Here is a 24160-nt window from a genome sequence, read left to right on the forward strand (position 1 = left end):
CACAAAGCTACTGCAACCACTAAATTCCCATTGATATCAAAACAGCTGGCTTCCTGTTGAGTACTATGCATTTCAATGTTGCATTAAACCAAGTCTCTAACACATTAAAAGAAAAAAAAAATCCTTATTTTACCCCATTCATTGTTTTTACTAATGATCTCTAGGTCTCAATAACAAATAAGATTTATAATGCATCCACAAACAGGTCAAGGTAAGGACCTTCACCGCACGGGCCCTAAAACTTTTTGCTGAAAGAACAAAATTATTTCTTAGCTACAAAAGGTCCCCAAAAGTTCAAATGATAGAATGTTTTACTTATCCTGCAAATTCCCACCATCCAAAAAACATAACACCACTTGGCTTCTGCGATGACCAGGAGAAATGACTGCAGCAGACACGGCCATAACCTCCTCACTTTAACCAAGGCCAAGCCCAAGGCATCACGTTTGGCAGAGCTGCACGTGCCCTGCAAGAACAAGCTTCGCCTCCGCTTCCAGTTCATTCCACACATGCTTTGCCTGGCGCAGCAGCCCCGGCCTGGTGACCCAATCCTCACCACGGCCGGAGCCACCACGGGGTGGGACCTCCATTGCCGAGTGGACTGAACTCAGGATGGCTGTGCTCCAGCTCGGTGCTCCTCCACGGATGGGCCTGGCCCAGCGAGCAGGGCACTACAAGGGAGCAATATGATTCCCGCCCTGTTGGCAGAACCAGGAGAAACTTCACCCAAAGCCACCTGTGGGCTGAGTTCCTTGGAGAGAGGCCTCCCTACCCCCAGGGCTGCAGCCCAGCCAGAATGTTTCTAATCCGCTGAAAGGCCAAGTAACATTAAGGTGCTGCTAGCGACAGAGCAATTCCGAAGGTTACATAATATTTTTCTACACAGAAGAGCAATTAAAGATAATAAAGCCTACGAGTATGTGCTTCCCTCCTGCTGCTCTTCTCTCCCTAGCAGGAAGGTGAGCAGGCAACTCCGAAAACTGCAGCTTCATCCCTGGGATTGCTTTTCCAGCGTCTTGTGTTTCAATATACACAATCGCTCAGCTGAACAGAAACCATCCTAAATCAGGAACGCCATGTGGAGAGATGCGACGTGGTCATATCCTGCAACCTTTGAAATACTAGCCTTCGAGCACAAGATGCCATGGAGCCTAGCTCCGACATGAAGAGCTGTTTGTGGGGCGGGAAAACTGAGGTTGCCCCTCAAAATAAGGCGTTTAAAAGAAGGACTTTCAGCTTGCTATTGCTGATTGCACAAACTAGAAGTGTTGCTGTTACAGAGTAAGGAGCCAGTTAGTCTACAACTGGTTTTAAAAGCTTGTTGATACTGAAAAAACGCTGAGCAAACACAAAAACCTCCATAAAGCCAGAAGTAGCACCTCTGTGTTTTTTGCAGCGAGGCATTTCCCCTTCAGCCCAAGTTTAAAACACCTCGGCTCAGCCAGGAACTTGTTGCAGATCCATCCTGCGCGAGAACTAAAGTGATTAATTATTATTTCCTCCCCTCAATAATTACGGAGATGCTTTTCGCCCACCCGCTCTCCCCTGCCGTACTACAGGCCACAAGGCAAGAAGGGACATTTTGAGGCAACGGAGCGAAAGAACATGGAGGCAGAAGCCGCCCTGCTGCCGGGCCGGGCCATGGGCGCTGCCAGTCGCCCCGCCAAGGCCTCCCGGCCTCCGGCCTTGGCGAGGCGGCGGGCAACGCCATGTAAATAAACCAAAATCCCCCGGGGATTGAGGCCGCCGAAAGTTGTGCCGCCCCCGCGGGTCTGGGCGACATTTTGAGGCGCTGAGGGGAGCGGCTGAGGGTGCCCTCCCTCCCCCCGCGGGCAGCCCCCGCTGCCATCTTGGAGCCGGGAGGGAGCGGCGGGGAGGGGGCGCCGGGACCCCCGGGCGGGGGGGACCCCAGGCTCCTCCTCACCTTGATGTGGAAGCGGATGAGGGCCAGGCGGATGCAGTGCGCCATGCAGACAGGCGGCAGGAACCAGACCTTGGGCGGCGGGGTGCCCTTGTTCTGGACGTGGCTGACGATCTGCTGCGCCGTCTGGCGCTCGTTGCCCTGGCGCTTCACCCACTCGTGCAGCCGGGCCTTCTCCAGGGCGCCGTTGAAGAAGACGAAGAGCTCGATGTTCCCGTTGAAGCAGGCCTTGGCCAGGGCCGCCAGGTAGCCCAGCATGTGATTCCACTGCCCGCCGCTCACCCAGTCCGTGTAGAAGCCGCCGTAGAGCCGGTGCAGGCAGTTGTCGGCGTCGATGAGGAGGCGCAGCGGGGTCTGGGGGGGCCGCTGGCGGCCCCCACCCACGAGGCTGCCCCGCGCCAGCTTCTGCAGCTCGACGGGCACCACGGCGCTGGGGCAGTGCTTCTCGATGTAGTCCTGGAATCCCTGCACTCCCATGGTGAGGACCGGGCGGCGGCGGCGGGCGGGCGAGCGGGGGCCCGGCGGCGGCGGCGGCAGCAGCGGGGTCTGGGCTCGGGCCGGGCGGCGCGGCGGCGGCGGGCGGGCGGTGGGAGCGGTGGAGCCGGGTGGGAGCGCTGGCTGCCGTCGGTGGCCGATCAGGGGGGAGTTGTATGGATTAGTGGGGGGCTCATGGCTGCCACGGCCGCCATGTGCTGCGCTCACAGAGCCATAGCTCGGGGATCCGGGCGGCTGCGGCTCCGACTGCCGGGGGGCGGGGGAGCGGCCGGGCGCGCAGGAAGCCAACCCGCCGCCGCCGCCGCCTGCGGCAGCGAGAGCGGAACGGGCGGGACTTGGCGGCGGCGCCGCTGCCACTCACACACCGCGCGGAGCCGCGGCGGGAGCGCGGGGAGAGCGGAGCGCCCTCGGCGCCGCCCGTGCTCGGAGCCCGGAGCCCCTCACGGCCCCCTGCTCTGCCCTACCCTGCGGCTCTGGCCCGGCCCGGCCCGACCGCCGGGGCCGTTGCATAACCCGGGCATGCGCGGGAGCACGGCGGAAGCGAGTGGCGGGGGGGGGGAGCGGAGGGGAGGGGAGGGGAGGGGAGGGGAGGGGGCCGGGGGCGGGGAGCGGCGGCGGGAACCGGGGCAGAATTCTCCGGTCTCGGCCCGGATCGGCCTGGCCTGGTCCTAGCCCCGTGCTGCCGGGCAGCGGCGCTCCATCAGCCCCGCGGCCGCCGTGGCGGGCCCAGCTCGGGAGAGCGGCGCCCCGGGCACCTGTTGCTCGGGGGTTTTCGGCCGTGACAGGGCAGGAGAAATGTTCCCGCAGCGGTTCGGTTCCGGCGGGGCGCCGCGGGGCTCCTGGCCTGATGCCGCGCCCGACCTGGCCATAGCGCCTCCGGGAAAAGTGATCGGTTGGCTTGGCTTCTCCCGGCTGAGCACTTGCTGCTGGTGGTAAAGCTTCCAGATCGTAGAATACCCCGAGCTGGAAGGGACCTACAAGGATCATCGAGTCCAGCTCCCAGCCCTGCACAGGACACCCCAGCAATCCCACCCCTGAGAGTGTTGTCCAAATGCTCCTGGAGCTCTGGCAGCTTTGGGGACATGGCCAAACCCTGGGGAGTCTCTTCAGTGCCCCAGCACCCTCTGGGGGAAGAATCTTTCCCCGATATCCACCCTAAGCCTCCCCTGGCCCAGCTCCAGCTGTTCCCTGGGTGCTGTCCCTGTCTCAGGGAGCAGAGATTGGAGCTGGCCCTCGGCAGGAGCTGCAGCCCCTGGTGAGTTCTGACCTCAATCTTCCCTTCTCCAGCTGAGCAAACCAAGTGCCCTCAGCCACTCTTTGTAGGGCCCCTTCAGACCCTTCACCATCTTCACTGCCCTCCTTTGGACATTCTCTAATTGCTTAAGATCTTTCTTGTATCGTGGCATCTGAAACTGCACACGAGACTTGAGGTGGTAGCCTTTTCACCTTAGACATACTTAAAGTGGCAACTGCTTGCATCTTGAGATCTGCCATCAACAGGGCAGCCAAACTGTTGCCATATCTGGTAAATGAGCATAAGTATCAACTACCAGGGAAGAAACCCATAAATGAGCATTAGTATCAACTACTGGAAGAAACCTGCTCTTCACTGCACGGGCAGTGAGGAATTAACTGTCTTGGATTTTACCAGAAGAAGTTATTTTTTAAAAGGCCAAGGTGCCTGAGCTCCAGAGGTTTCCTGCAAGTTTATCATTGCAATAATACCACAACACCTGAGCAGTTCTCTGCTGTTCAGGTGTTGGAAAACTACAGGAAGTGTCAAGCTGCTGATGCTGTATGTTCACATTAATATTTTGTTAATGAGGAAAAGTATATTGTTAATGAGATTTCAGTCAGGCTGGATTGGCACCCACAGTAAATATTCCCAGCAGGGAATAGCTGTTGCAGCAGGAGTGGGCCAGCTCACTCCCAAGCAGTGAGTGCCGTGGGTGTGTGTCTGAGCCCAACTGGTGCAGCATCAGGATGATGGAATAAAGAATCCTGGAAAAGCTATGGAAGTAATCAATGACAAGTGCATGTTTCTTGGAGATCTGTTTTTGCAGTAATCTGAGAGTGTGGTTTCCTAAGTAAATATTCTGGTCTTTTTCTGAACTACTTTTCCCTTAGAATTCTTAGATTACCCTATAAGAATAGATATGTTATAGTAACATTGAAATCATAAAACTATTTGGAACACTTTGAGGAACACAGAAAACATGGTAACAGGCCAATAGTGCTAATACAAGGAAAGGGGATCAAGGAGAAAGAACTTCAGAATTTCAAATATCCTAAAAATCACCAAAATTTGGTCAAAATAACAAGTACTGCCATCCATGAGGTGTCTAAAAATCAGACTTTCAGACAGCCCTGCATCTATCCAATGCTCCAACAGTGCAAAGCTTGATCAGAAACAAGCCATTCTGTAAGTAGCCTTGTGAGCAATAACTGAGTCAAGAAGAATTCACTTCTTGTTGTTAATTGTCTCACAGGGTCTTTAAGATCAATGGTCATAAGAATGCCAAATAATCTATAAATAAAAGATGATAAATTTGCTTGGTTTTTTTTTCTGTTTTGTTGTTTAGGAAGGAAACTAGTCCAGAGCATCTGCCACCAGAAGCCTGGCTGTCAGCATCCTTGCAGTCAGGGAGGCGCAGCAGAGCTGAGCACTGCCAGCTTGTGCCCAGCCACAAACACAGCCCTCGCTCTCCATTGAGAAGAAGGAGCGAGGAAAAGCATAAGGGTAAGCAAGGTGCTTCCAGAACTTACTTAATATAAACTAAAAGTTTGGCCAGACAAGAAGACAGTGGAAAATAAGTTAAATTTATGGAAAACAAAATTACTCTGGAAAGCAGGTAGATTAAGCTAGACTTAAAGAGCAATTAATCAAAGACATGAGGCAAACAAAGTGTTTTTCATCAACCAGCAGCAGAAAGGCTGCAGGATTCATCAATCTTCTTCCTTAGCACTGAGGCACAATGTGTTCCACAGTTCCCAGATGCTGGTTGTGTAAAGGAAGGGTTAATAGCAGTTGGTATTAAAGTCAGTGACTCATTATCCAACCTGAACAGAGGCAAATTAGGAGTGGCTCCCTCAAAGGAAGGAACTGAACAGTCATTAGGAAGAACTAACAAATAACCATGTCAGAGCAAGAACAGAGGTGAATGTTATCAGTTTAGTCTTGGTTCCTCTGTTAAGGAAGGTCAGTCGCACAGCAAGATGAACATGGACACAGACTGCGGAAAAGACTAGCCACTGTGACCTGAAAGGTATGTCTGCCTGGGAGGAATAGATACATACGTTATCCATGGGAAACAGTTGTTCAGTGTAATTTCCTTTAATATTTCTCCTCTTTTCTCAGCCTGGTGCATCATGCTGTAGACCTGCTGCCCCAGAATTTCCCCATTCTTGCTGCTGTAGAAGAGCTCCCACCCTTTACCTCATTGCCAGTTCTACAAGTGGCCATGGGCTCACCCTATGGGCAGGTGCTTTTCTGCATTGCTACTTCAGCACTTGCAGTTCTAGGCGTGCCTGTCACTTAGTTGAAAAAAGTTGCAAAAATAAAATAAATTGAAGAAAAACATGTTGAGGTTTGAAAAAGTATTGGGGAAAAAATTTGTCACTTGTTGCAATCTTGCTCTGATTTTGTATCATCATATTTACTACCATGTGTGACATCCCGTTCCTGTCTCTTATGTTGCTGCAATTAAATTACACACCAGCACACAACATTTATAGAAGGAGGTTTTTTCATGTTCAGATATCTCCACAAAACATCAACAAACACCATCTTGCTTAAGCATAAAATAACTTTTTCAAATATCTGTGATACTTCAGATGGAAGATTTTCCTCTTAGGACAAAGATGTGAATGTAGAAGGCACATCACTGAGTTATTTAAAACACTTATTGGTCTCTGCATCAGCTCTCTAGGGACCACCAGTCCAAAGAAAAGATGATTCAAAAGGTAGCATACTTTACTAGAGCCACTGCTATACTCAAAATTTCTGATTGTCCATAGAGGCCAACCCTTGAGGAGTTTGGCCCTTGGCATATGTCGGGTAACATGGAGTATGATGGTGTTGCTCCAGCAAACTTTTAGGGCAAGAAAATGACTGGCAGTGAGTCCTCCGAGTGCCTGGGAGAAGCAGGCTGGAGGAGGAGGGGGCAAAGATGCTGGCTGAAAGAATTCCTCCTTTCAGAGAACAAGCAGCGCTTTCACAGGATTGGATGCTCAGCCACAGCACACTCTACACAGATTACATCAGGGCCATTAGCTTCCTTTGATTAGTTTTAAGAGACAAAAGCATGAAAATTTTAAGTTCTAAACTTGAATTTTCAAGAGAAAAAGCATAAATAATAAGGGCATTATGGAGCAGGCAGTGGGAGCTGCTGGGGAGCAGTAGCACTGCTTCTTCAAAAACTGGAACAGTAGTCTGCTGTTCCTGTGGCAGTTGTGTGAAACATACAAAAAGCCAGTATTTAAAGTATATTCTACTGCAGTTTTTGCAAGACTATCAATAATATTACAAAAAGATACTAATAGAATTCTACAGGTTAATATTATAACGGATAAGATCCACTTGCCAGTGGTATTGTGAGAGCACATCTGAGCTAAAATACATCTACTGTGGCCATTTCAGAAGAGCAGCTATTTACACTTGGAATACTTTTAAAACATGTCATTTTTGTTGGCATTTATGAAATTAACACAAGTATCTCAGGCATGGAAGTAGTAGAAATAGCTACCTAAATGTGGGGTAGGGCTGCCAGGTTTGGGAATACCATCCATGCCAGACCTTCACTTTCAGTCTGCTACAGCAACTGAATTCTTCATCTTGCCCAAACGCACAGCAGCACAATCTGCCAGCGCGCCACCCGTAGGTGTGGATCACTCAGTTATTTGTCTTACCGTGGTCTGCCTGTATTTCATCCCTACAGTTCTTGCTGCAGAGTCTAAAATGGAAGTATAAAAAAATTTCAATTTATTTGAATTGCAAAGTATAAAGTTCTGGTGCTGCACCTGCTTGAATCAGCACACAGGATGAAATGAGGTCCATAAATCCAAAGTTTTCAAAGTAGTGGCCTGGACACAAGGGATACTTTGTGCTGTTGCCTTTCCTGTCACATAATGGCTCTCCCATGTCCATCCCAGAGGCACAGCCACCACTCCTGCGACAGGGTGCACCTTGAGCTGGTGAATTTCCAGACAATCTTCCTGTTGTCCAGAACTGGCCCACGAGCCACCAATTAGACTGCTCTGAATGACAGCATTCTGTTCAAAGGGCTGCTAATTGTATTTTAATGATGATTTAAATGCTGCTGCTGATATTTTCAGAGACATCCAGATCACTAATTACTCATAGTCTGTGTTGAGCTTTAAGCAGGCGCGGGCGCAGCAATGTAGAAGCATCAAGTAATGTTATTAATGTTCTCAAAGGCCTTCACTGCCCTCCCACATGTCAAAAGCATCCCAAGCACAGCCCTGGCTGCTGACATCTGGGATCCAGCAGCCCAGCTGCACCACAGGTTGTTGCAGCAGTCTGGAAGTAAAGAAAGAGAAGCAGTGAATCAAAATTACTTACATTCATTAAACAAAATTCTACCAATATTAATAAAAATTAACTAAAATTGTTACAACAATGCTGCTTCAGATATTTTTTCCTTTAAAATAAAATACTAGCTCAATTGAACTGCATCCCTGAACACAGCGTGGTCAGAATGTTTGAATAAACTCACCAGAAATGCAGATGCTAACAAGCTGCCTGCACAGCCAGGAAGAACATCAATCTGTTGGAGCAAGTCCTGAGGAGGCTGCCAAGATGATCAGGATGGAGCACCTCTGCTGCAGGGAAAGGCTGAGAGCACTGGGGCTGTTCAGCCTGGAGAAGAGAAGCTTCAGGCTGACTCAGTTGCAGCCTTCCAGTACCTGAAGGGAGCTTACAAGAGAAATGAAAAGAGGCTGTTTACAAGAACCTGGAGTGACCAAACAAGGGAGAATGGCTTTAGACTGAGAGAGGACAGGTTTAAGTTAGATAATAGAAAGAAATTCTTGGCTGTGAGAGTGGTGAGGCCCTGGCAAAGGCTGCCCAGAGAAGCTGTGTCAGCCCCATCCCTGGAAGTGTCCAAGGCCAGGTTGGACAGGGCTTGGAAGATCCTGGGATAGTGGAAGATGTCCCTGCCCATGCAGGGGTGGCACTGGATGATCTTTGAGGTCCCTTCCAAGCCATTCAGCTCTAGGGTTCTCTGACTCTCTCCTTGCTGTTGCAGCAGGAGCAGTGAGGTGGTGGGAATGTGGCTGGCCTGCAGAGCTCACACTGCCAGAGCTGTGCTGTGCAGTGAGTCCAAGGGAGTAGAGTTTCCAAGGCTAGTAAATCAATACCTGCCATAAGCATGAAATTCCTTCCCAAATGTTTACTTGTATTCTGTACAAGATGCTCATAGTGTGTGGAGCAATCTATTCTCCAGAAAAAATATTTAGAGTGCAAGTCACAGTTTTCCCCTTCAGAAATTCAGCCAAAACACACCAAATGTGCTATCCATGGGCAGTGTAGTGCTGGTCAAGATGTTTATACATAAAACACTCTGTCAGTGAGAGTAAAGCACATATCTTGCCTGTGTAATTGATATCTACCAATGGGGAATCTGGCTGAGCCCTGTTCTAAAATACATGCTTTTACAAGAATGTAGGTTAGCTCTAGTACAGTGGATTTTACATGCCAAACCTAAGTGGTCAGAATTTGGAAGAGACTGTTAATGATGCAAGAACAAAAGGGAGGCTTGTTTTCTCATTGGAAAATAAAATGCATGTAAACAAATCCTAATGCTATTTGGTTTTGTTTGTTTGTTTGTTTGTTTGTTTGTTTTTATGAAGATTTATGTGAGATTAATCACTTTATAGTCCTGGACTGTATTAGTTTCACAAATTTACCCTCAATTTGATGTGAGATTGCTGGCTTAGGACAAGAGTGAGGAGCTTGCTCCACTCTCTGACATGCGGTGAAGAGAGTGGGATCCTCTGTGCACTCCTTCCCCCAGTGGTGTTGTGCCTGGAGCTGCAAGAGCACCTCTGCCTGAGCAAACCCCTGAAACAGCCTTAAAGGAGACATTTGCTTGTGCAGCTCAGGTGGCTGGTACAGAACAATGAGATTCACATGTGGGAAAAATTTTACATGCAATTTTTTGCAGCAAACTTACCTAAGAGTTTTACTTTCTATATAAATTGTCTGTCTTGCTTGTCTGAGGAAGGTTTTAAGTGTGTTTTTTGTGTGTCTCTCCGTTTTCTGAATGCTGTACGAACCATGGCAGCTTTGGAAATGAAAAGTCATGAAAAATTCTTGCACTTTGTTACCAAGTGCCGGGGTTTTTTTCCTTTTACGTCGTTGATGGTATTTGAAACTGAGTAGATACAAGGGCAAATAATTCCTCCCTTTTCTGTTTCAGCAAGCACCTGCCTCAGCTGCCAGCCTGCTCCTACAAACCTCACAGCTTGCACAGAGCAGCCGAGCTGAGTTGATGCCAGGAAAGTGAAGATCTTGTAAGACGATGTTTAAACTTGTGTATTCCCAGCTTTTGTAATTACAGGTTAGTCATTTGGTTTTCATTCTTTTCAGCAAAATCTGAGATGTTGGTGTCATAGGTTTTCTGTCTGATCTACACTGGTTACTTCATAGCTTCATTTATTCTTTTAAAGATACATCACTTGAACTTTGTCCTGTGGCTTTCTTGTCTAAGATCAGTCAGGAATGTTTAAAGTGTTTAAAAATTAAAGAATTAAATATTTTTGTATAATAGATAATCTCTTTTGCAAGAGACGAAAAGAGTTAAACCCTGCAAGCTTGTCACTTGATGACAGAAACCCTGACTTCTGGAAGTTGTACACACATGCAGCCTGGCCTGTGCTCAGTGTCTTGACTACCATGAAACTAGAAACATTAATTAGCATAAAAAATTTGTAATCAAGTTCTGAAAAAGAAAAAAAAAACACCAAGAAAAAAGGTAAATACTACACAGCTCTCATATATGAGAGCATTCTTATCTTCCAGAAGACGTCAGCTTAATTCTCCAGTTACTCTCACTATACCCTTTTGATCTCCCCCCATATAATACAGCACTGGAGAGTGTCTCTTTAAATTCATTTATAAAATAATTCAGGGCTGTGGGTGTCTTTGATCTGTTCCTCTCTGCTAAAGTACAGAAGAGAAGAACATGTCGCTTAGCAACCCCGCTTAGCCAGCACTGGAGGAGGCAGGAGGGATGGATGGTCCAGAGCCACAAAAGGGGAGGATTAAGCCCTGTCAGGAAACTAAATTTTGGAAACTAATCTTTCTCAAAACTGAAGCAAGCAAACATAGCTGCTTGCAGAATTGGGTAATTGGGTAATCTCACCTTTTCCTTTTTTTTTTTTTTTTGTATCCACTTACAGTCTTTTAATAGCAATCTTCCAACTAAATGGTAAAATCTGGCATGGGATGGACAAGACAGGGTTTGACAGCTTCAGGGCTGGGTTGCAGGTGAAGGGAGCCTGAAGTTTAAATTTAAACCAGTTCAACAGATTTTAAATAGAATTAGTGTTGTCAAGACTAATGGTAATGAATTTCATACCGCAAGTTTAATCTTAACACTTCAAATAAATTTTGTGTGAGTCTCATCCTGTTGTACAATTGGACAGCCTAAGTGTCCCCAGCCTGACTTATTCGGGGTCACTTACCTTGTTGTAAATAAACCCAGAATTCTCTGAGTGGTTACCAGGCTGTGATTCACTGGTAACTAGGTAACATCTTAGAGCTGCAAAAAAATACCATTTAGGAAAATAACTTTGCGCTGAAGCAAACAAGCAGCCCTCAGCCCTTTGTCCTTCTTGCAGCTGCAGGATGGTGATGTCCCAAGAGCCATGGCAGGAGCTGGCACCAGCTCAAACCCCCCTGCTCGTGCCCTTGCTGAGCAGTGCTGGCCTAGAGAAGACTTGATCGATTTTTTTTCCCCAAACATCAAATCCCACAGTAATGTATGGCTGAGTTCTGGAAGAAAAAATGATGCTAAAAACCTGTGTCAGAGGAAGAATCGCGGAACTACCCACTTCAGCATCTCAGACAAAAAATAGCTCAAAATGAAATACAAGTAAATTGTTACACCTGGTCTTCTGTTAATGATCATAAAGATTGTCCTAAATCTTCTTAATTTTTGCACTACTTTCATGTACTAATCACCTATAACTTATTAGTGAACAGTTAAGAGGATCCCTAAATTCTAATGGTTCAGGTTTCTCCCAGAGCTCAGGGCAGGCAATCCTGTGCTCAAACTCTGTAGTAAAACTGCATATTATTAGACTGAGTACCTACTTCTATCCACAGGCAGGAAGCTTGTCTAAACTGACATCTGCTGCATATTCCAGCAATTATAAACATACCTGAAAATGGACATTATTGGACTCTGAAGTAGCATTGCTTTTATCTAGTAAGGGAGGTGGTAAGTGCTAGTGTGGAGCTCATTCAGAGCTGAGGTACTTAGAATTAGTGTACTGAAGAACTTAATTCATAAGTGACAAGATTCTTTTTATTACCCATATATAGCAAAGATCTGTACAGTAGAATAATGTCTTCAATGGGAATTTTACTGGTCACTGTAGGGGTGCCTGGATTTTACCCAGAATCTCTGAGTGTGCTTTTTGTATTGGCAAATGCTCGTGTAATGTGATTCTTTGGAGAAATTTAATTAAAGAAAAATGTGTAAGGCACTTGGCATTAAGTGGCTTAAGTTTGTTAACGTACAGTATGGAGAACGAAGCCCAAATTAGAAGCAAATTACACTAACTCAACTGTGAGCATTTCCATAAAAACTGCTTTAGTAAGAAACTTATATTTTTGTAGCATATATTTTCTCTATACTTTTATGATTATTTTCTCTGGATTTCATACTTTCAATTTTATGATCTAAACAAATATAGAGGCTTTATTTGAAGTGTCACAAGCTGAAGCAAATCCCTTTGACTTGACTTTGTCTTTGCTCTAAGTTATATCACAGTTAACAATTCTTAAATGTAACTCAATACTGAGAAAGTAATTTTGCTGACTGCCTAAACGGAGGAAGAGGAGGAATCCAGCAACAGTAGAAGTCTTTTACTTGCACTTGTGTTTACAGTAGCAGTTCACACATGTAGTGAGTTTTAGTTTTAGGAAACAGAAATATGTCACATCCGTAAGGCCAAGATGCTTTGTTGGAGATTCTTGTTACAAACACTTTCTGTGATTCCTCTAACAGATACAGAACATCTCTAGCTTCTGGAGCAGACCTTGTGAGGCTGATGGTCTTGAAGAATATGTTTTGGACTACACTGACTTCCAAAACTGTACAATTAACATAGCTTTCTGCTTATGGCATTCAGGTTCCCAGATCAGGATGATGCATGGAAAAAGCATGCAGATAAAGCATCATTTGCCCAAACATGTCATCAGACACTGACTTCCTAAAGGTATGTCTCAAGTTGGAGAATACAAACAGATGTGTGATATTTTTCCATTTCAGAGCAATATTATAATATCACTGTGATGCAGATTACCTTCATGACTTCTTAATCTCAGTGCTGACCGAGAGAGAGTAATCTAAATTTGCAGAAACATCATGTTGGAGAACTCTCAGTTAAGTGCAGCAATTCTTGAAAATATATTGGTCCAGCTGACAGTATTGGGGAAAAGAAGATTATCTCTGTCATGGACCCACACTGCAACAGCCCCTGCTCTCAGGGAAGCAGCTCTAATCTAAAATCTATCAGACTATTTCTTTGTCTTGTAATTTCCTCCTAAATGAAAATAGAATTATTCAGCTTTTTGTCATGATGTATAGAAAAGTGTATAGTTAAAAATAAATCTCAGCTCCTCCTCAGTGGAGGGACAATGGCTGTCTTTTTAAACTAAAAGCCCACTGGTGACATTGCCTTCTGCTAAACAGTCGGGCTTCACAGAAAGGTTTTTTGGTGTTTTCCCCAGAGATCAATAATTACAGCAAGGAGAACTGCAGAGAGGTTGGACATCTTTACTGTCTGCAGTACGACTACCACATATCTGACTCCAGCACCAGGCAGCTGGAATATAAATGGACTGAAAAAATTCACTGAAATACTTGACGTTGTATAGATGCAGAATTTGAAAGGATTATGAGTGTCTATTTCTAAAAGTAAATTAATAAAAGACATTGTAAGGCTATGAAAAATACTGTGTGGTATAAAGGAAGATCTGGAAATTCTTGGTTTTCTCACAGTGTAAGGCACACAGGCATTCACACAATGAGATACAGTGTGCAAAAATATGCAAACAAACCAAAGAAAGCCATTCCCTGCTGGATTTCACTGTGTCCTGTCTGCCTGGTTCAACTGAGTGGGGACCATGGGACAGCCTGCCCAAGCCAGCCCTGCTTACACCTGTCTCTCACTGAAATCACCACGAGTATCACCCCCATGGGGCTGCAGCTCTGAAAATTTGTGACTGGAAGCAAATGGTTTTGAAGGAGAGACAAAACAGGTGCAGAGAGGTCCTTGTCCTCAAAAAGCCTGTTGAACCACGCCTTTTTCCATGGAAGAAGTCATATTTACATGAGAACTTTACATGTTGCGGTGACAGTGACAGAATATTTCCAAGAAAGTGGAATTATTGATGTCTTGGCAGCGTGAGATTGTTTTTTCCCCAATTGCAAATGTTGCTCCATGTGCCACAAAACCATTAGTTCCAACAGCCTGACCTTCCCCATTAAAGGGGCATCACAACACCTCATGTTTGTGGCTGAGATATGAGTAGAGGAAGGTGATACCAGTGTGTGACACATTGCAGTGGTGTGTCCTGTTGGCAAGGAGTTGGCTCTGAGAAAACAAGCCAGCTGGGGAGGTGTGTCTTCCTTCCTCTTTTCTGGTGTGTGAATATTAACTTAGTTGTTTGACATCATCTGTGTTAAGATTTTCATAACACCACTGGCTTAAATCTGAGTTATACCATAGAAATACTGGTTGGACGGGGCCTTTAGATCAGCTTCTGCTCAAAGCAGGACTGAGCCAACACTGAATTAGGTCTCCTCTGATTTTATCTGGCCAAATGTTTGGTATCCCCCTCTGGGTAACCTCTTCCCTCTGCAGTCCTCAACATTATCAGATTTTAAGATCATGACAGGTCTGTCTCTGCAAAACACTGTTTTTAGCAAAACATCACATGTCCACAAAGATACCTTCCTGATTTCTTTTTTGAAATCTGAGTTATAATGAGGATAAATGGTATGTGATTCCTTAAACCTAAAGGAGACATCTAACATAAAAAAGCAATCTTAATTCTAAAATGGCTATTTTAGTAATGACTTGTAATCTATGCAGTTTTGTCTACTTGATAATACCCAGCTTAGTGTTAGATCTAAAAAATAAAGAATGAAATCAGAAAACTATTCTTTTGATACACATTAAGTTAGTAAATTAGTGAATCCTATCCTCTTATTAGCTATTAGCATGTTATACTTCTTGATGTTGCTCATGAAGAATGTCTATGGAAATGAGGGAAAAAATGCCTACTGAAGTTCCTGCCACTTGATATGTTGACATTTCTTTTAATTTGTGACTGTCCTCTTGAATGCAGTATTTCACTGTCTGGTTTTATGAGAGATTCTTCATTTTTAATTTGTTCTTCCATTAATCACACTTCTTTTTTCACGGGTAACTCTCAAGAAAATTAGCCTTTCAAGGAAACCATGTTCTCCTAAATAGTTATTAATATCTTTCCCATTCAGTACTCTTAGCTCTTTTTCATTAAGGGACTTTCAAGGCCTGGTTAACCTGTGCCTGGTACTACTGAAGACAGCAAGAATCTTGCTGCAGATTTCAGGGAGAGCAAGAGCAGACCCTGGGAGTGAAGAAACATCATTTGCATTCACTTTGGCAGATGCCTGTGTTCTAGGAGAACCTACAAACAGTTCTTGAGGCTCCAGGGTGGACTGAGGAGGGAGTAAAATGCGTGAAAGTAAACAAGGTATGTTGCCTTCTCTTTTTTCATCCTCCTTATGGTCCAGGTTTCCATCTTCAGAGGATTCCATCAGCTGCAGCAGCTGTGCTAAGGAGCCTCGATTAGACTGCCCAGTTCACAGTGCTGGAGATGAAAAGTTCCCTTTTATTTGAAGTCAATGTACATTGCATAAACATAAACCCATTCAAACCAACAGCCATTCTGTATCTGAAGCTATTTGCTGTTTTCATCTGCAGTTATGCACAGCCAGTTTCAGTGAGGTCTCATTCTCTACCTCAGGTTTCTATAAGCAACAGACAATAACAGTTGGCTATTTTGTCTCTGCTAGTCTGGATTTTGCAATCCCTGAAGACCAACATCTTCCTTTGCAATAGACCCTGGACATTTTTGGGAAGAAATACATCAAGAACTTCAATAGAAAAAAGGCTCAGAAACATCAACAACACCTTTCAGGAAGAAAATCAATATGAGATTAATTAAATTAAAAAAAAAATACAAATAAAACCCAAGGTGATCCAACACAGGTTGTAAAAGTCATTATAAATGGCTGACCAAACAACTGTCATGGAGTCATAATTTAAAGGGAATCTTCACTTTGAAGAAGAGCAATGTTTATAGAGAAGTGAATTTTATCTTTTTGAATACTATTAAAATACCTATTAAAAGTAACAAGTTGTCGTCCAAAATGCTGCAGTGCAGCTCAGAGGAGAGTTAGCACAGGCTGTGAACTGGCCTCACATGGTGGTCTATGTCTGATGCCATAAGAAATGCACTATTTCAAGAGCCCAGGTAAGCTGTATAGGTAGAGCCCTGTTCTTGCTGCAATGACAGGTTTGCTAGTGACATCGGTGAATTGATGTTTTCCTCTGATTTTAGCCCATACAAGTTTAAATACTGAGCCAGGAAACCCATAGGAGTTCTACTGCATGCAATACCAGTGATTTTAAACATATTTGCTTAGGAGGATTACTAAATGGAATTTGAGAAGTGATTTATTCTTGGAAATTATTTTTGATTGTTTATTCACCCAGTTTTCCTAATTGTGCCATGTTATTTTGTATGGTAGTGTGCCTCTGCTGTACCAGGACATGATAGGCACTTAAGCCTTTGGGCATATGAGGTGAGTTTTTCCCCTTCCCCATTCCACTGGAAAATCAACAAAAGCAAGCCTTCAATAGCATGAATTTCATTATGACCCGCCCTAGCAGGCACCTAAATCCTGCAATGATAATTTATCTTTGAACTGGTTAGTAGTGGTGCATAATTAACAAGTAAGCTGCAGGAACATGCAGTTGCTCTCTATTTACCTGGTATTTGCCGTGCAGTTGTGGTGTAATTATGGAGATTATGCCTGCTCTCTAGAGTAGGAGTACCTGGTGTACCTCATTTTGTGCTATTTCACTCCAGCAAAGCAGACCCCAGCGCAACGAAGCTGAAAGAAAATTCCATTCTGCAGCGGGTGGAAGGGAGCCGCAGGCAGGGAGCAGGCGGGAGCTGCACAGAGAGCCGCGGTCCGGAGCAGCGCCGCATCGGGGCTGCCTGGGGTCACAGCCTGCCTGCTGCAGCTCACGGGGCTTGCATTTGGGACTGCCACCCTTGCAGTGAGGTAGTCAACTTGAACATGCACATTCAAAGTCAGGCAGGCAGGTTTTTTAGTATAGTAGCTTTCCCCTCTGATGTATACTGTGGTAGGTTTCTGTACTACTTACCAGAAAGGCATGGGAAGAATCTATCTTCTTACAAAGTTTTAATTTTTTAAAGTTTATTTGATGCTAGCACATCCTCACTGCTTTGCCCTATTGGTACAAACTCCATTGGTATCACAATACCAAATGTGAAGTTGCAGCACGTAAGTGCTGGGAAAAAAATATCAGCAAGTGGTGAAAAGTGTAAAGAAATAATGCTGTGCCTCTGAGTTGATCACATTTTATATGATTCAGCATAAACTATAAGTAAAACTAAATTTAAAGTTTCTATTATGTTTGAGATCCACATCAAACAGGAGGGGGAATACTGTACACATCACTTGGTGCAGAAATTGCTGTGCCACTGCTCCAAAGCAGACTTTCCACTCCTGCATGCAGTATTGCCTTCTCTGAGAAGAAAGCACAGGCCTTTCTATAGCATGAATACAGCACCACACTAGTTAAGCAACTCAGCAGAAGAAACATGGATTTATTTGCTGTTGCCAAAGAGTAAAATTTCACTTCAGCAGACAGTAAAACCATCTTAAACCCTGTTCTGCTCCAGGTGGAAGGAAAAGTAGGGAGCTTTTCTACGTGTAAATTATTGTTGTTCAGATTCATAATAATTTTCCTGTCTTGGGGCACTTGATTTCTGAGTACAGAGTTAACAGATTCTCACTCTGAAGGGCCAGCAGTGTGACATGACAGGGCGTGAGCTGTGCTGTATTGATTTCTAGCCCTGTATTGGCAGTGTTCGACTACATCACCAAAATGAGATACAAATTGCAACAATATAATTATTTCATTTGAATGTCTCACAGTGATTTCACTCTGTGCCGCAGCCAGAGCTCTCATGGGTTTTATGGGTTCCGTTGACCTTGGCAAGATGGGTGGGGCTCCCCCATCCCCATAACTGGGCTGCATCTGGCGCCCACCTTGGTGGACAAGCCTAAAACTGATTGTTTAAACCTTGGGTTCAGGGAACTTTGATGCTTAACATCAATAACTTATTTCTGTCACAAACTGCATTATCTGAGGAGTTGTTCATGAGCAGCAAGAGTTAACATTTCAGTCCATCTCAGATGGTGCTGGTTAAGGACATGAACACAGTGCACTAAGTCTTTTCTGCACTGACAGATTTAAATATCATTTCAAAAGAAGTTAGAGAGCAAAAATAAAATAAAACTTCTTTTCCAAAATTCATATTTGAAAAAATGGTAATTGGTTTCTCACTAGCAGTATTTCTATGTGGATTTTTTAAAAAAATTAAATTAAAAATATTTTAAATAAAAATATTTTATTTTTAAATAAAATCTTCCTGTTTTCATAGTGGACAGTAAGGAACAAGGGAAGAGAGCCCGTCCATGTCCCATTTACAATCAGAAACATCATCATCCATGAATTCCATGACTTTTTCATTTCCATTTTTCCTACTTAACATCACAGAGTGCTGGGGTGGCAGCTGCAGCAGCTGTTTACTGTAGCTGGAATACCAGCAAAGCATTTCCCTGGCATATCAACCAGAAGCAAGTCTGTAATTTACAGGCACCTTCAAAGCAAACATTTCAGGTCGTGAGACTTGGATTTGAAGTTCTAAAGCTCCTTAGCTCTGATGTGCCATGGCACTTGGGCTTTGACTTTTACCTCCTTTTCCATATTGTCAGAGTCACTCCAATGCTTTTCTTTGTGAGAGGATGCAAGATACCCAATCCAGCTCCCACTGAAAAGTGCAATCACTCCTTTCAACTTTTCTTTTAAAAGACAGTGTTTTACAGTCTGAGGAGGGCACTTTCCTCCATCTAAAAAATGGAGAAAGAAGAACTTTGCATGGTCCTGGTTAGACTCTTCAGCTGGGGTTCCGATACAGCCTTGCTTTTCATTCACGTGTTAAAACAACCAGGAGAATCCTGCCCTTATTTCTAGGAATGAAGTAATTTTTAAATGGTAAAATTGTGCATAATTTCAATTGTTCTCAGGGAGAATACTCAAGACTGGCTCTTTTAATGTTTTGTTCACAGAAATAGACATGTGATGCAAGTGTATATATAGAATGAATAGACTTGGGACAAATGTTTGAAAACTTCTTGCAACCAGTTGCTCACAAATGATCTACAGCAAGAGCTACTTCCAGAATGGTTACTGCACACATGTTTGGAAAAAAGATATTCAAGCAAATCAATCTGCTTGTGGACAAATAATGAAAAGAGAAAAAGGAAAAATTCCTCTAACAAATATGAAACTGCAAATTATTCAGTCAGCTGAGTTGGCAACAACCAATTTTTGTGGTAAGTAGGAGCTGATGGAGTAGGAGGTAACTGTGTGAAGAATGATTGGTTTGATATCTTATATTGCAATTCTGGAAGGGCTTCAATTTCTAATTTAAAAGCCATCTTCCTCCTTTTACCCAGTAAAGAAAACAAAATGATAGTTGATTTCTGTGAGCTGTTGTGGGCAGATAGGATCTATTTTATGTCCTCTAGACACTGACAATGGCTAGCTCATAAGAAAGAGCAGTTATTTATTAGAAAAGATCTCTCTTGCCAGGGAAAAAAAAAAAAAAAACAAAGCCTGCCTAAGGAAGGATATTGCAATCACAATCCTTTTTGCATCTTCCCAGGAAAGACATGTAATGGATCTCAACTTGGTGCATCTTTGAGTTGTGGAGCCTTGTGTAAGCTTCACCTCCACAGCCCATTTTTTGGTACAAACACTGATTTACTTTCCTTTTGGAAGAATACAAAGCACATCTGGGACATCTCTGAACTAAGAGCACCTTTTGCTTCTCCTTCCCCACTCCTGGGATGAAGCCAGCCACCCTTTTGGTGAGAGGCTCTGGGATGCTGCAGTGAGATGCCAGCAGAGTTGTCTTCTTTTCCAAACAAAGTGACTATAGCATGCTCTGTTTATGCCTGTGGAGTGGTGGATAAGAGTTTAGCATTCAACTTTTCTTAACTCCGTACACGTGTATTCTTGAATATGTAACTCCTAATTTATTCCTGAGCAGGCACATGCTCTCTTCCAAGGCATAGCAGATGTGAGGGAGTCCGCTTCATCGCTACTGCTTTACTTCACAAAAACCTTAAAATGCTAAAGCCATAAATAGGCATTATACCACAATCTTTGGCTGAATGATCTCCAACGTTACTGCAAATCTTAGTCACAGTGAAAGCTTTTACAAGCTACTTTGAGCTAATGGCAAAATAGTTTTCCTTTAAAGCAGTCATGTGTTCCTTTCCACAAATGCTAACTGCCATGATTCTATTGTAAGTTCTGGGCTTAGTTACACTGAGCTTGAGTTAGCTTGTTATAACTTAACCCTAACCATTGACCAGAGATTAATTTTACCCTTTCTGTGGTTTTAGAGAGAAAGATACCAGGACTGAGACTCTTTCATGTCATCGAAGTCAACTATGGCAAAAAGGTGCATTTCTGCAAGAATATTATAGGCAACCTCCTCAGCAACAGAAGGATGTGCTGCAGAAGGTGATGTTCAGGAGCCGTTTCCACGAGGATTCAGGATGAGGATATCTGCATCCAGCTGAGCTGTGCCAAAACTACCTTGACTTCCTGCCTCTTATACCTTTCTTTCCATGCTGCAAATCCATGTTAGCTTCAAGACTGCTTGAAATGTCTGTGGCTGGCAATGCCAGCCCATGGCTGGTGAACATCCTCCTGCTTTAGGAGCCCTTTCGGTAGCACCTGCCTCCTTGGGACAGGAGCTGGGGCATACAGTAGTTCATCACCTCATTGTCAGAGCACAGCTGATATGTTGGTGGACTAACTTCAACAATTTCACTGCAGGAGAGCTTTAATTCTAACTCTTGTAAGAATATAGACAATTTTCTCAGTCTGCTTCAGTCTACGAATTGCAGATACATGTGTAGGTTGTTTGATCCTGGATACGAAACCCACCACTGCCTGTGGGTATTCTCAGCTCAGTCAGACAGAAAGAGAAAGGTTTTCTAACAAGGTGAGAGCCTGAGAAGTAGTTAGAAAACCTTTCTCTTTCTCTCTGACTGAGCTGAGAATACCCACAACTGCCCTCTGTCTTTACCTTCCCTATTCCCTACAATTTGGGAACATTTGCCTAGAAAGGATAAGAAAACATTCAGCTGCTGCAGATCCTCCTAAACCCACCAGCTTTTTTGTTTGTTTGTTTAATTTGCTATATATGATTAACTCCACTGAGTTTCTGCCAGGCAGAATTTGCAACTCAAAGTACCCCATGAGTGTGCTGCAGCACTGCCAGGAATTGAATACCACCATTCTTCATAATCGCTGTTTTTCCAAATATCAGGTATAGCAGACAGGCTATTTTAGGCTATAAATGGAAATCAGGAAATGAGATTTTTTTTCCCCTGCTAGTTCCTCTCCTGGGAATTTTAGTCCTTTTCTCTGTGCACATGCTTTGGTTGTTGGTATAGTGGTAATGTGAGTCTCTCAGACTATCTGTCACTGGAGCCTCTTCTGTGCCAGTGAACATGGGAAATCATTCCCACTAGTACCAATGTGCTGTTTGTTGATATAATATCACATATAAGACCAAAACCAGATCAGGATAGCCTGATTTACCCCATGATTCTGGGGACAGGTGGTTCAAAAGTAAGGTTTACAAAGTAAGTAAAGGTATTTCCCAGCTACCTGCACTTCCTTTTCTAATAGTGGTAGTCCATTTGCAACTCTCAGTTTTGCAGATTTCCTGTTACCTCCTGTGGGTGATCAAAGTCCAGTCATGAATGCAGGCACTCTGGACTTGCAGTCTTGTCAATATCAGGGATGTCTGGCCTTGCCTTCAGTTTATAGCACAGACATTGCCATCTAAATCATCTGTATCATATGGATCTAATGCAAAATCTTTGCATGGCTTTTAAATCTGAGAAGTTCTAATTATTGTTCTTCTATCATCAATTCTTCTATCATCAGTTCTATCATTCTTCATGAATTATGCAATTTCCTTTTTTCTGGAAAAAGCTTTGCATTATTAGGAGTTAAAAAGATTAGGTTTTGCTACAGCAACATGCAGATCTCAGAACTTGAGAACAAACCCTTAGCATCATATGCACTTTTCTGTTGCCCCTAATGGTAATGAAAAGCATTTTCTGGGCTAGAAAATACCTCATTAGTTCATGACAGGGTGATTCTAGGCCTGTATGCCCTTGTTTGATTACATGCTAATCACAGGTGTCCTTTGATAGGGTCAAAAAGTAATTATCCTTTGATATTTTAGTCAATTGTAGTACTACTGAGAAGTACTCTTTTCCTGCCTATAGAAATAAAGAACCCATTTAACCTTGGAAAAACATGATTCTTGCTATTTTCTTCACTGAAGGAAAAGGAGTGGGCTTTTTTGGGTACAAACCTATTCAGTGAGAGTTATCTTTGTGTTCTGGGGTGACTTTCTGTTGCTTGTATCCCCATTCGTCTATTCAACCCAGAAATAAGTTTTGCACCTTTAGGACTGGTTCCAAGAGTGAAGGGGGGGCGAGGAGTTTGTTATCAGAAACTGCACTTGCTCCCCTGCATCCTTCTCCTGGACTGTGTTGTCTGCAGCAGGGACAGACAGCGGGATAGAGCTCTCCTTTGCTTTTTAGTTAGTATTTAGCTAGCCGAGGCAGAGAATTTTGCTGGACTGTGGTTTTTCTTTCTTTGTGGAACTGTTTAAACCTGCTCTGGACTGAACACCCAGAAGAGCACCAGCAGCTCACACCTGTGGCACACCAGGCTGGGTCTGGGCTGTGGCATTTCCAGGGCCAGAGGGACTGACAACAGAATGAGTGAGCAGAGCCACAGCCCACAAAGGGGACTTTCTGAGTTTGTCATCTCTTCAGAGCGGTGAGAGGATTTATTGTTTAATATTGTTCATTTTTTTTTGTGCTGGTGAATATTTTGCCTGTTAAGCATGTTTTTTCCACTTTCCTCCAAAGAAATCTTCTCCCGAACCGGTTGGAGGAGGACCCACTTGAATCTGCTGTCTAGAGAAACCCCTTTGGAAGTTTTCTCCCAAATTTTCCCTAAACCAAGACAAACACAATTTTTTGGTGCCCAACACTGGGCTCAAGAAAGTGGAAAAAACCTGTACTGATTGATATTTTTGTTGTCCTTTTGTTATCCTGTAATGGGATAAAGCTGTCAGTAGCTATGTTGCTTGAATTCATAATGTCTCTTGGGGTAGACCCCTTCATTTGTTTTTAGTCCCTAGGCTTTTTTAAAGTTTTAATAACTTTCTGGTCTCTAGGCTTGTTTTCTTGTACAGAAATAGCTCCAATATTGTCCCTTACACGTAGCTTTTACAGTAGAGGGGCACAGATTAGAATAGCTATTGTGCTGGGTTTGGTGATAATGATTTATAGGGAGTGTACAAAGGTACTGGAGTCTGTTCAAGATATGTATGGTTTATGGTTTCTTCATCCTACTTTGTGTGCCTGTACCAGTAGCATGTTTTGGGGGTTTATTAGTAATTGCACCCAGTTTGTTAGAGGAGGAGAAAGGGATAAGGCTTTTCAACCTTTCCTTTCCTTTCCTTTCCTTTCCTTTCCTTTCCTTTCCTTTCCTTTCCTTTCCTTTCCTTTCCTTTCCTTTCCTTTCCTTTCCTTTCCCTTTCCCTTTCCCTTTCCCTTTCCCTTTCCCTTTCCCTTTCCCTTTCCCTTTCCCTTTCCCTTTCCCTTTCCCTTTCCCTTTCCCTTCCCCTTTCCCTTCCCCTTCCCCTTTCCCTCTCCCTCTCCCTCTCCCTCTCCCTCTCCCTCTCCCTCTCCCTCTCCCTCTCCCTCTCCCTCTCCCTCTCCCTCTCCCTTTCCCTTCCCTTCCCTTCTTTAAGTCACTTTTTGAGAATATTCAGTGTCCCTGAATGTTAAAGAGACCTCTTTCCTAGTATTTAATCTGGTAAGCTTCCTCTATGTGGTCTGCAACTTCTCTAGAATGTGGGCTGAGATGTCCAGCAGAGATGATGAGACCCCTGACCCAGGAGTAGACCCAGCTGTGGAAAATTCTGAATGGTGTGGAGAATGAATGAGAACGGGTCGAACCCTGAAGGAATTTTCTTATCCCCCAGCTTGGGAATTTTTACATAAACAA

At 44.1% G+C, this 24160-nt stretch overlaps 1 protein-coding gene and 1 long non-coding RNA gene across 6 annotated transcripts in view; one reads left to right on the top strand and one right to left on the bottom strand.

Annotated features, from left to right (window-relative positions):
• FAM120A (family with sequence similarity 120A) overlaps positions 1 to 2879 on the bottom strand; it is a 47979-nt gene extending 45100 nt beyond the window's left edge. For all 3 annotated transcript variants that reach the window (XM_053988972.1, XM_053988973.1, XM_053988971.1), the window contains exon 1: positions 1925 to 2879. In XM_053988972.1, coding sequence (XP_053844947.1) covers positions 1925 to 2398 — 474 coding nt within the window. In that variant the 5' untranslated portion in view covers positions 2399 to 2879. The remainder of the gene's footprint in view (positions 1 to 1924) is intronic.
• LOC128813681 (uncharacterized) lies at positions 2315 to 22569 on the top strand. 3 transcript variants are annotated; one of them, XR_008439129.1, is made up of 8 exons: positions 2315 to 2399; positions 4999 to 5156; positions 9856 to 9996; positions 12797 to 12883; positions 15324 to 15410; positions 16471 to 17010; positions 19108 to 19374; positions 20452 to 22569. It is a non-coding gene; the product is annotated as an uncharacterized LOC128813681 (long non-coding RNA). The 3 variants fall into 3 exon arrangements; XR_008439131.1 differs by lacking the exon at positions 20452 to 22569 and adding an exon at positions 19707 to 19788; XR_008439130.1 differs by lacking the exon at positions 2315 to 2399 and adding an exon at positions 3097 to 3671.
• The last annotated feature ends 1591 nt before the right edge of the window (positions 22570 to 24160 follow it).

The sequence above is a fragment of the Vidua macroura genome, chromosome 13 (assembly GCF_024509145.1).
Source record: "Vidua macroura isolate BioBank_ID:100142 chromosome 13, ASM2450914v1, whole genome shotgun sequence".
NCBI lineage: Eukaryota > Metazoa > Chordata > Aves > Passeriformes > Viduidae > Vidua > Vidua macroura.